Source organism: Macrobrachium rosenbergii, chromosome 28 (genome assembly GCF_040412425.1).
Source record: "Macrobrachium rosenbergii isolate ZJJX-2024 chromosome 28, ASM4041242v1, whole genome shotgun sequence".
In the NCBI taxonomy this organism is placed as follows: Eukaryota; Metazoa; Arthropoda; class Malacostraca; order Decapoda; family Palaemonidae; genus Macrobrachium; species Macrobrachium rosenbergii.
The window spans coordinates 24,410,704-24,422,775 of NC_089768.1; the positions used below are offsets into that span (position 1 = coordinate 24,410,704).

The 12,072-nt window shown below is 36.0% G+C and overlaps 1 protein-coding gene across 1 annotated transcript in view; it reads right to left on the reverse strand.

Moving 5' to 3' along the window:
* Positions 1–7,941: 7,941 nt before the first annotated feature.
* The window catches only part of LOC136854128 (homeobox protein DLL-1-like), a 35,900-nt gene continuing 31,769 nt past the window's right edge, over positions 7,942–12,072 (reverse strand). The window contains exon 3 of the mRNA XM_067130339.1: positions 7,942–10,272. Within this exon, the coding sequence (XP_066986440.1) occupies positions 9,760–10,272 (513 nt within the window). The 3' untranslated portion in view covers positions 7,942–9,759. The remainder of the gene's footprint in view (positions 10,273–12,072) is intronic.

The following is a 12,072-nucleotide window of genomic DNA, read 5'->3' on the forward strand; positions in this document are numbered from 1 at the left end:
AATTTATGCCTATGCGGGACGCTACGCCAACACCTGTACACGAACCTCATTCGCAGAGGTATTCACCTCATCCTGAGAACGTTCGTCGACGCGGCTGTCGACCATAAAACATGGTGCCATTGCAAGAAGGATTTAATAACATTATATATATATATATATATATATATATATATATATATATATATATATATATATATATATATATATACATATACAGTATACATATATATATATATATACATATATATACATATATATATATATATATATATATATATATATATATATATATATATATATATATATATATATATATATGTATATATATATATATATTATTTCGAACTCTCGTATAATTACCTGCGGTTCATCTGCTTTATTGTTAATTCTCATTCTCTGCCTGTGAATGTTTTCTCTGTTGTTGCTCGTTTCGAACTTATTGTAGATATATCTAAATTGACCATTTTGCTTTAATCCTTCCTAGAAATTACAAGCAGTTGTTTTTCAGCACCAAAGTAAAAGACGAAACAAAAGCAGAAGGAAATACAAAAAAAAAAAAAAATCTGTTTGCAAATGAAAAAGAGGTCGAACTTAAAACACAGCTAATTATCAGCCGAAATTGTATAACTTTGTTTTGCATTCCCTCAGTTTTTCATTTGCTCGGCTTCCGATTATTTTACCGGTGGAATTTTTCACCTTGCTGTTATAAAGTGTGGTACGTTATATAAAGTCAGAAACTGTATATTGTTATTGTTATTTTCGTTACTTCTTTTGTACTGAGTTCCATTTATCGTTACGTCCTTTGTAGTGGGTCCCTTTTACCACTACTTCTTTATCAGTTTTCGTTAAAGCTGTCGTAGCAAAATTGGTATCAGTATGAACGAAAAACCGTTCTCTTAAGGCATTTAATTTATAAGAAGGGATTAGGGTACGTTTCTCTCCAGCGCAAATGAGAACTGAGGGTTAATGAGTCAGGTATTTGGATTAACAGCCGTGTTTGGGGTATGTTACGTCACCGCATACCGAGTGGGATCTGAGTAATGTAAACGTTCAGTACGAAGATGCGACTAATGAAGATATTTCATGAATTTCAGAGAGAGAGAGAGAGAGAGAGAGAGAGAGAGAGAGAGAGAGAGAGAGAGAGAGAGAGCGCCAACAGACTGGTGCAACAATGCTAGTGGTGGGAACCAAGGAAGTCAACTCAGTGGCTACGTGTCTGACTAAAAATGTGATAAATGAAAATATTTTATGGATGAGAGAGAGAGAGAGAGAGAGAGAGAGAGAGAGAGAGAGAGAGAGAGAGAACTGCAAACAGAGAAATGCAACACTGCTAGTGGTGGGAACCAAGGAAGCCATCTCAGTGGCTACGTGTCTGACTGAAAATATGATAAATGAAAATATTTTATGGATTTCAGAGAGAGAGAGAGAGAGAGAGAGAGAGAGAGAGAGAGAGAGAGAGAGAGAGAGAGAGAACTGCAAACAGAGAAATGCAACACTGCTAGTGGTGGGAACCAAGGAAGCCATCTCAGTGGCTACGTGTCTGACTGAAAATATGATAAATGAAAATATTTTATGGATTTCAGAGAGAGAGAGAGAGAGAGAGAGAGAGAGAGAGAGAGAGAGAGAGAGAGAGAGAGAGAGAGAGTTTTCTCCAGATGTTTAGTCTTTAGAAGGTCGTTGTTATTTTTATGGCAAAATTGTTTTGGTGAATATAATTTATATTTACTCTCTTCCTGTGGTCTGATGATGGAAATCTCTATAAGTTTTCCTATTATATCATATATCCTTACCCATCTGAAGTGGAAGGGCCTGTAACTGGACAGACTGGATATATAGTTTTGTGATTTTTCATAAACAAATCTCATCATTTTCTCAAAGGGCTGATATGAAATGTTAGTATGGAGCATAGGAAATTTCATCCCTCAATGTAATCCTTGCATAATTATTTTAACAATTTTAAGTAAATGCATGATGTTAACTCGCATTCTGTCTGTGTGTGTGTGTCAGAGAGAGAGAGAGAGAGAGAGAGAGAGAGAGAGAGAGCGAGAGAGAGATAGGAAATGTCATCCCTCAATGTCATTCTTGCTTTATTTTAACATAATTTTTAAAAAATGCATGATGTTAACTCACATTCTGTTTGTGTGTGTGTGCATCATAGAGAGAGAGAGAGAGAGAGAGAGAGAGAGAGAGAGAGAGAGAGAGAGAGAGAGAGAGAGAGAGAGAGAGAGAGAATGTTGCCTTAGAAATTTCAGCATTGTTTTAGAACATAATTATGACAGATTGCTTTGTACTAAGAGTGAGAGAGAGAAAACCTTTGCACTAGAATTTTCACTATTGTTTTAGAGCATTCTGTATTAAGAGAGAGAGAGAGAGAGAGAGAGAGAGAGAGAGAGAGAGAGAGAGAGAGAGAGAGAGATAAATATGAGAGTTTTTTTTTATTAAAAAAAAAGCAAAGAGACAGACAGACTGACAGACAGAAACAGGAGGGATAGAAAAGGCAACGAAACAATGGGAATATATTATTCTCATACAGTGATGATCCTTTGCCCCTTCCGAGTAATTGGCCTATTACTCCCGTGGGAACAGAATTTCCGACTGTCGGGCGGTCCACCCGTCATTTCATCCAATCTGGTCTCCTCTCTGTGGGTGATCATAAAGAAAATGTCTGGTCTGCCCAATTTTAGAGTTCTTGGACTTACATGTAAAATGGAGTTACCTTATAATTGGAATTAGGTAGTAAAATGCCTTCATACCACTATGAACACCTTAGAGATTTTCCACACACTTAAACAGACATGCATAAATTCCTATATGTATATATATATATATATATATATATATGTATATATATATATATGAAGTATCATCTTGTTAGAGTCATAACATTATATATATATATATATATATATATATATATATATATATATATATATATATATATATATATATATATATATATATATATATGTGTGTGTGTGTGTGTGTGTGTGTGTGTGTGTGTGTGTGTATGTTAGGGCCCTAACAAGATTATACTTCACCTGCCTGCAAAGACTGATAGACGTGACTGAAGCAGAGCGTCTCTCTCTCTCTCTCTCTCTCTCTGTCTCTCTCTCTCTCTCTCTCTCTCTCTCAAACCAACCACTAAAGTTTGGATGTAAAACAAAAGAAACCAATCCTACAAAAATAGCGTTTATTATGCAAAACTAACAATGAGGCAAGTAAATGAAATTATGCATAATAGATAATTAATCCCAATTAAGCTTTATCCCAGAAAGAACAAACTAAAACACTGCAAGGGAACATAATGCGTGGGAAATAACTCCCGCTTCCCACAAAGTCTCCAAATCTAACAACATCAGTTAAAAAAGTCTGTTAGTAACACCTCCAATGTCTTTCTGTCACAGTTTCTTTTTTAAATGACCACTTCTCACTATGGCTACGTTGCTCGCATGTCTGTGCAGATGTCTGACCATCTCAATTTAGCCATGGGTCCATTGAAACACTCTCCCAAAGAAAGGAACCATCTCCATTAAAAATCAAAGTTTACACAGTTTACCAACACACAGAAACACGTGAGATAAATATTAAATAATGACAAAGGAATAATCACTAAAATAATCAGGTCTGTAAAAGTTGGTGATTTTTCTAAGTATCTGCTCACTCTCCAGTGAATAGGAATTCCAATTCCCAGCGTGTCCTAAGCACGTCCTTCGGCTATCGCTTTCCACAACAGAATGCCTCTCCTTTCACAAGAACAGATCACACCAAGTGATTTTTACGATGCACACACGAACGTACATTTCCGTTTAACACACTCAGAAATCCGACTAGAACCGGACCCCAGGCTTCTAAAACAATTTATGCTGACGCTAACCTCCGCTTCACGTGTCGCAGTATCCGGGCCCTCTCCGAACATTGTTCGGGTCATAGGTGGTCAGTGATGAATTGCATAGAATGCACCTATAGTTATGCTGCGACAAGCACCATCTCATCAAACACCCAAGTTCTTCCACCTGCAAAACTGCTGAACCTTGCAAGAATTCATAAGTCGCAAATACCTCCGAACTCATGTATATATACTGTATATTTATATATATACTTTACATTATGTATATATATATATGTATATACATATATATTATATATACAGTATATATATATATATATATATATATATATATATATATATATATATATATATATATATATATATATATATATATATATATATATATATATATATATATATATATATATATATATATATATATATATATATATATATATATATATATATATATATATTTTGGTGCTGGATAATTTACATGGTCATTAAGGGTCAGCTCACCTGTGTAGAATTTTTTTTTTTTTCTTTTACTCAAGAATCATTTTTCAGTGAATAATCTTGTGCCTAAACGTGAAACCTTTTCATGGGGACGCGACAAAAGTAGCTGGACTACCTCGGAATTACCAAAAATATTTCTATAAAGTTTCTTATATATATATATATATATATATATATATATATATATATATATATATATATATATATATATATATATATATATATATATATATATATATATATATATATATATATATATATATATGTGTGTGTGTGTGTGTGTGTGTGTGTGTGTATATGTGTGTGTGCTTGTGGGTTGTATATATATATATATATATATATATATATATATATATATATATATATATATATATATATATATATATATATATATATATATATATATATATATATATACAACCACAAGCACACACACACACATATATATATATATATACACACGAGTATATATGCATATATATACTCAAAGAACTCGATTAAAAATATAATTGTTGAACTCAACAATCCATGCCATTTACTGCATTTCATAACCTGACGAGGAATTGAAGAGTTTCGATGAAATAACCCAAACTTTTTCTATTTATTTTCCTTACATTTAGTTATAAAATTTATGAGTTTAGATGGCTAAAACACCCACATGTTTTTGCTTTCTAAACTATATACGAAAAGCAATTAAAATGAGTACGTTACCATGACAAAAATCTCGCGGTGAGTGTATCTACTTAGTAAATATTAATATAAAAATTATCAATATGCTTAGAGGGTGGCCGGTTGATTTTGAAATAAAATCGTCTAATTGTTCTTTTTTTCGTATAACTTTCAGTCTCACCAACAGATTGCAATTTTGAATCCTATACCCATGAACTAAGGATGGAAGTGGGCTTCTTTCTGCTCACATTCTAAGTGACCACTTGTAAATACATCTCTCCGGACACACAGGACTGCTCCATAAACGTACACTTATAAGCTACCCTGTTACAACAACATTTACACTTTGCTGTCCTGATCTTTAGGTGTTAAATATACACCTCTCCTTGTATATTCTTTTTCTGCTTATGCAACTTAGTTTCTAATTTCAGACATATACACCTGTCTTGGTGATTTTTAAAACTGCGTCAAGTAAGTCTCCTATTTTTTTTGACTGAAATGATAATTCAGCTGAAGATATATACATTTTTTAATGCTAGAATATGATAGATACGGGAAAACGGATTACTCGCTCTGATAAATAACTGCAAGGAATATCTAATATAAACTGTATGCATAAAAAGTCCCCTTTTAGCTATCCATAGAATATGTTTCTCTCTCTCTTCTCTCTCTCTCTCTCTCTCTCTCTCTCTCTCTCTCTCTCTCTCTCTCTCTCTCCCGGTGACATACATTCCTCCATTCCAATATTCCTCTTTGAAGCAAAGTGTACGCTGTTTCATCAGGAAGATTATAAGGTTTGAAACAGAGTTCTGTTTCCATCAGTCGCTGTCAAACGTTCCTTTCATGCTTCTGCATGATAGCCATCTCTGCTGAACAACTTACAAGCACTGTTCCCTGTTCTCGTTAGATGCTATCAAACACAGACTGCATTGATATTGCCTGACTAAACATCGACGCTAGAAAGCCGATGCATTTCGTCGTTCCCAGAGTAAAATCTTGTTTCCTTTTAATTCCTTAAAAATATATCCACCCATTCTCAAGAGTTGTCTCGTCACTGTTCACCTTCCTGATTTTCCCTGCTTATATGTAACCTTGTTATGACCCCAAAATTCATGGTCTCGAGTTTGTTAATCAGGGATATGATGGCGTGAAGCTTAAGTGACTTGGGAGAATCTGGTCTGGGTGCAAAGGGGTTGAAATGAGACCTGAGAGCCGGCAAAGTGACAGTGCGTCATTTCCAGGAGCGTGCCAGGAATGTACCAGCATTATGCTTGCAGGCGTCGAGCGGCTGTTTAAAGTTCGTAAATTGCTTTCTTACTTTTCACGAGCAGTTTAGAATATGTATACTTAAGCATATAATTCTCCTTTATCTCTGTAAAGCAAATGCTTGATCATTACTTTACATGTATTTATTCACGTTTTTCGTGTATTTTTCAGTTAGTTATTTTCTTTTAAGAAGATTTATAGTCGTTACGTCCTTGGTATGATGATATCATTATAATAAGCAGAAGTGACGCGGTTCTTCTATAAGTATCTTTATGGATCTCTAAGAGAGAGAGAGAGAGAGAGAGAGAGAGAGAGAGAGAGACAGAATGCGTTGTTGAAATGGAGAAATGTAAGTGAGAGTTTATCCCCTGGAGCGACGCTTTTTGTGAGGTATCGCTAAGAAGTTACCCTTCATAGCCTATCTTGACCTACCGTAACATAAAAATCTTTACCTAGCCTGGGCTTCCTCAGAAACCTGTTAACAATAACTGTCATTGAAAATAACTGTCATTGAAAAATACACGCCATTTTTAATCATTCCTTGATCTTTTTTTTTTTTATTTAATTTACAGCTGTCCTCTGTTTCTGGACTCATTTCTTTTCTCTTGAATAATAACTGTTTTTATAATTATGTACTGGTGATTTTAGCTTGTTATTCTAATGTTAGGTTCATCTTTAATGAATATATCTATCAAGGTGCTTTCAGAAAGCTTAAACAAAAACCAGTTGTCATTTTGTATGTTCTGTTGGCTTTCATTTCAAGGCAATGTACTGAGATGGCATCTCAAGAAAGCCTGTTTCGACTTTTCTTCAACATGAACTGGTTCTAAGGCCATCGTAACGCTTCGCCTCTTTACAAAAGATAGTTCCATGAAATGAATTTGCAAATTTGCAAAACAGGAATTTTGCGGTATTTTTTATATTCTACTTTTAGAGAAGTCCTATGTCATTTATCGACCCTTCAGCCAAAGTTGAAGAATGATGACTTGGTAAAATTAATAATATTTAATTGAATGCATTCATGATCAGAGCTGAATTTGGCACTGACTGCTCCTGATTATGAAGTTTTAAACATTTTTCACTGGTTACAAAAAATTTTGGTATGATTTCAGGATTACAGTTTCACATGAGAAATGAGACTCTTAAGATGCTTCTTCATTGATTTGACCTTTTGTATGAATTCAGGTTATAGTCCCACTTAAGAAATGAGAATCAAAGGATACTCCTTCCTTGGTTACAACAACTTTTGTTATGTTTTTAGATTATAGTCCCTTTTAAGAAATGAGAATCTTAAGCTACGACTTCATCTTTTGAGGATATAATTATGCGATGCTAGATGATAAAGTCGAGTAAACAAACAGTCCTTAATTTGGATGTGTTCCAGAAAAGTTTTTGTAGAATTCCTCTCAATATATTTCGATATGCCAACACTAATATCTGAAGATAAAATCCTACCAAGCAAATGAAAATAGAAGTTTGCTTTAAAAATGATAAAAGTTATAGTTTTGCAAATGAGCATATTTAAAGCAACGTCTCTCTCAGTAATTAAAATAAACTGCAACATATTCTCATCATTATATTAAAATATAATGCATCATCAAATTATTTACTTCCAGTCTTAACTGGACATCATAAGAAGGTCAATAATAAGATTTAAAGAGTTGTCAGTTATACAGCGTTTTATTTACACATACATATGTTACAGTATTTACAGGTATTAAGACATGTTTCAATTGTTAGATTAACAAAAAAATAAATAATATTCAGACTTTTGGTATAATAAAAAAAAGAAACTTCCGTCACTTTGAAAGAGTGAGTTATTCCGTCTGAAATTTTATTATTGAAAGATATACAGATAGATGCAACTATCTCACACGGACTGGCTCTTAAGACTTTTAAAAGAAAAGCTTCTATCAAAATACAAAAAGTATATTTAGTCTTGTGTTCAACAGGTTTTTATATCACCAAATAAATTCATCTATGAAAAAAATGAAAGAAAAAAATGAACACAAGTGACATATATAACACTTCTTCGAAAAAAAAATTTTTTCTACAATGAAATCATCATGTATTAATACAAAGTATTTTCATTAAGACCTGCTTTCCTAAAATTGTATTAATGTATGAATGTACAAAAAAATTCGGAGGCTGTCTCTTGACAACGTCCAGTGTTCTGCACACTATGTGTAAGCTGACTTCAGCAATCTGCCTTTTTTTTTATATAATCCCATAAAAAATCAATTATATTTCTAAGAACACAAGTGTGAAACCAATCATTCAATAAAGTCATAATGGTGCAATAAAAATAAAAGAATATTTAGAATTCCTTCTCTAAGTTCACTACGCCGAAAAAAATTTTTTTATTTCTTTACAATTCATAGATAACGATTCTTATTCATTCAATCTATTTTATTGAATTGCCAAGCTAATTCTCTAGAACAGGCCCAATCGTATTGCACACAAACATTAATACAACACGCAGCTATCGCAGGGAAACGGGGATCAATAATTAATACAATGTACAGTACACCATACATCACCGTACGCACATACAGTTAAACGTCAAAGTTTTATAATACCTTAAGAGGTCACTCGGACCTGACCTTACCTTGGGGATATACGGCTGTATGGAGGTCAGTTTTGTATACATCATTTTTTTTTTACGTTTTTTTTTAATATTCTCTTATCTTTATGTTGTATACACTAATTCTAAATATATACAGAAATGGTGTGGAAAACGACGGATCCACAGATGCACATTTAAGGGCATACACTTATACGGTGTACGTTTCCTGTACATTCAGCATGTACACAATCAATGCACATGTTCAGTTACAGTAGCTGTTGAAAGGTTACACATACTGACTCAAGCCGATGCTTCTATCAAAACTTGTCTCCTCTCTGGAATGTTTAATGAACATCAAAGGCGATTGGAGTTGAGGGGCGGATTGGGGTTGGGGAGGGGAGGGGAAAGGGGGGAGGAGGGGGGTAGAAGGGTGCAGGAGTAGGAGTAGGAGTAGGAGGAGGAGGAGGAGGAGGTAGGAAACGATAAACGGCATGAGTGTCACAGAGATATCATCAGGCATCTGAGTTGGTGGGGGTGACACTGTGGACAGAGTCAATAGCTTCTCGTTGCAAAGAAACCATAGCTGTCGGGCGTAAACTTGACCTCAGGTCATGTCACGGCGACCACAACTCTTTTCGGCTTCAGGTCCCTTGCGCTGGGAGTTGTGGAATTTGGGTATCAAAAACAATTAACATGTGGCGGACATCGGGGGGATGTTGATGAAGGTCGTTTCTCTGGTGATGAAGATGACTTGAAGTCAGTCATCAGTGTCTCAGCAGGCCCCATGAAACTTCTGGAGAAGGCAATATCTCTCTCTCTCTCTCTCTCTCTCTCTCTCTCTCTCTCTCTCTCTCTCTCTCTCTCTCTCTCTCTGTGTGTCTCTTCTGTTTCTTTTCCCCTTTCAAATCGCTCTTTAGGTCATGATCTGGTGGTTCATCTGATGGGCGGCCATGTCGCCGTAGTGATTCCAGTAGCTCATGTAGTGGGCTGGATCCCACTGGTGATGCGGAGGCATCATGGCCATTTGCTCCCGGCGTTGTTCACTCATGACCTGATTCATGGCCATCATGTCCTTGGACTGGACGTGGGCGGGAGGAGAGGTCATCATGTCCCTCGGGGCTGTCATCATGGGGGTCGTCATGTCGCTGTGGCTGGACACGGTCGGTGGGAGTGACTGAGGTCGGTCCTGGTGGTCGGTCGTGGGCGAAAGTGGCCCTCCGTCGGCGCCTCCTACGGAAGGTGGAGGCTGGTCGTGGTGATCCGAGGCTGGGGGAGACCCGGGGGATTCGGGCCCAACCATCTGGGAGAGGTTGGCCCCTAAGTCAGCGGCGATGTCGGCGGCGTCTACTCCAGGCAGTTGTCCGTTCTGGGCAGCTTTGTACAGCTTCTTGTACTTTGACCGGCGGTTTTGGAACCAGATCTTCACCTAAGGAGAGAAGAAGAAGAAAAAACCAGTGTTAATCAGTGGCTGATATAGACTTCTTAAACATTAATTGCATAATAACAATAAAACTTAAAGTAAATACTGACACTGCTAATACCACATCTTACAAATATTTACAATTTGTCAAGCATAAATATATGTTCGTAAATAGTATCTAAAATCATATGTAAATTTATACTTGTTCAATATATATATATATATATATATATATATATATATATATATATATATATATATATAAATATATAATATATATATATATATATATATATATATATATATATATATATATATATATATATATATATATTGTGACAAATAAACAAAAAGATACAAAGCTAACAAAAATAAAGGGCTAACAACCAAAAATGTGATTAGTAAATCAGATGCCCTGTAGAAACAGGACTGGTTTTTTGCACTGGACTAATAATAATAATAATAATAATAATAATAATAATAATAATAATAATAATAATAATAATAATAATAGGGAATTCACTGGTCGTGTTCACGTGATGTAGGTAATCATTTTCTTTACTGTCAAGATAACAAAGAACAAAGAAATTAACTTTTAGATTTGCTCAAAGGGAAATCGAAAAGTTAAAAGATCTTTGATGGATTGATATTAAAAAAAAATTAATGATAGCGCGACTACTATATAGCTCCCATATCGTCGAAAACCTATCAATGATTGAAATGATTTTCTAGACGTGTCTCTTATGGACAGCGAATAGAAATAATAGCATTTCCAGTCAACATCAGGAGGTAGGCCTATTAGAGTTTAGTTCTCCTCCGAGCACTCACTCTGCAAAGGAGATATGGCTGCTCACGCTTAAATTACAAATGAAGACGATCTGGAAAACAATGCGCGGAGGGCGAGCTCTGAAGAATCACACTTGAAAAACACAAAAAGGAAAAAAAGCGAAAATTCTTGGCTCAAGATTCCTTTAGGCCTAACCCAGGCATGGCCGAGCCTATCTCGACTATTCACTTGAATGGCTATTAGTATATGCTCCCCCCTCTATCACAGATAATCCTACTTCATCCCCATTGTAAAATCGGTGCTTCTGGGAGATTTGTTGCCCTTAATCTGGAGTGGCACGCCCCTGGGGTCAGGGATTACCGTCCAAGGGACAGGTAGTCGAGGTGTGGATAGCCAGAGACAGCCAAGGGATCCAGTAGATAAACTACCTGGTGGGAGATATGCTACCTTAGGGGACTGGCCTGTCTTTGGTCGGTGGGGGGCGGGGGAAGGGGGGGAGGGGTTGAACTGAGGGGGGGGGGGGTTGAGGGGCTACCCGTCATCACCTGGGTTCTCTCGTCTCTTAAAGTCAGCCGCTCTGGAATACGTAATGACCAATAATTGTTGGGTTCCCACGGTATCTGTCGGATGAGCTATACCAGTATCAAAATTACCACGGAAGTAAACAGACCCAGAGAAGACGGATGAACCCTTGAAGAAGATGATTACGTCGAGGGAACGGAAAGGAAAACCCGAGAAGAGAATTATGATCTTTGTAAGGAATTAAACGCAATCACTCCTAACGAAAAGTGGTTCAGGCACTAAGCCTTATTAATCGTGCGTCAAATTCGCAAGATATTTCAGGTGAAAAATTAAAAAGGCAGTATGATCACTGCTGACCAGAAGAAGCAAAACGCTCGTTGCCTGGTCGAGTGAAGCGTATTCACCTTGCAGGTGCTTCGAAGCTCTTCATTCGAGGTACATAAACAATTACAACTTCCCGCCGGCAGTTTTAGTATGGCGATAAACTAAACTGTTTA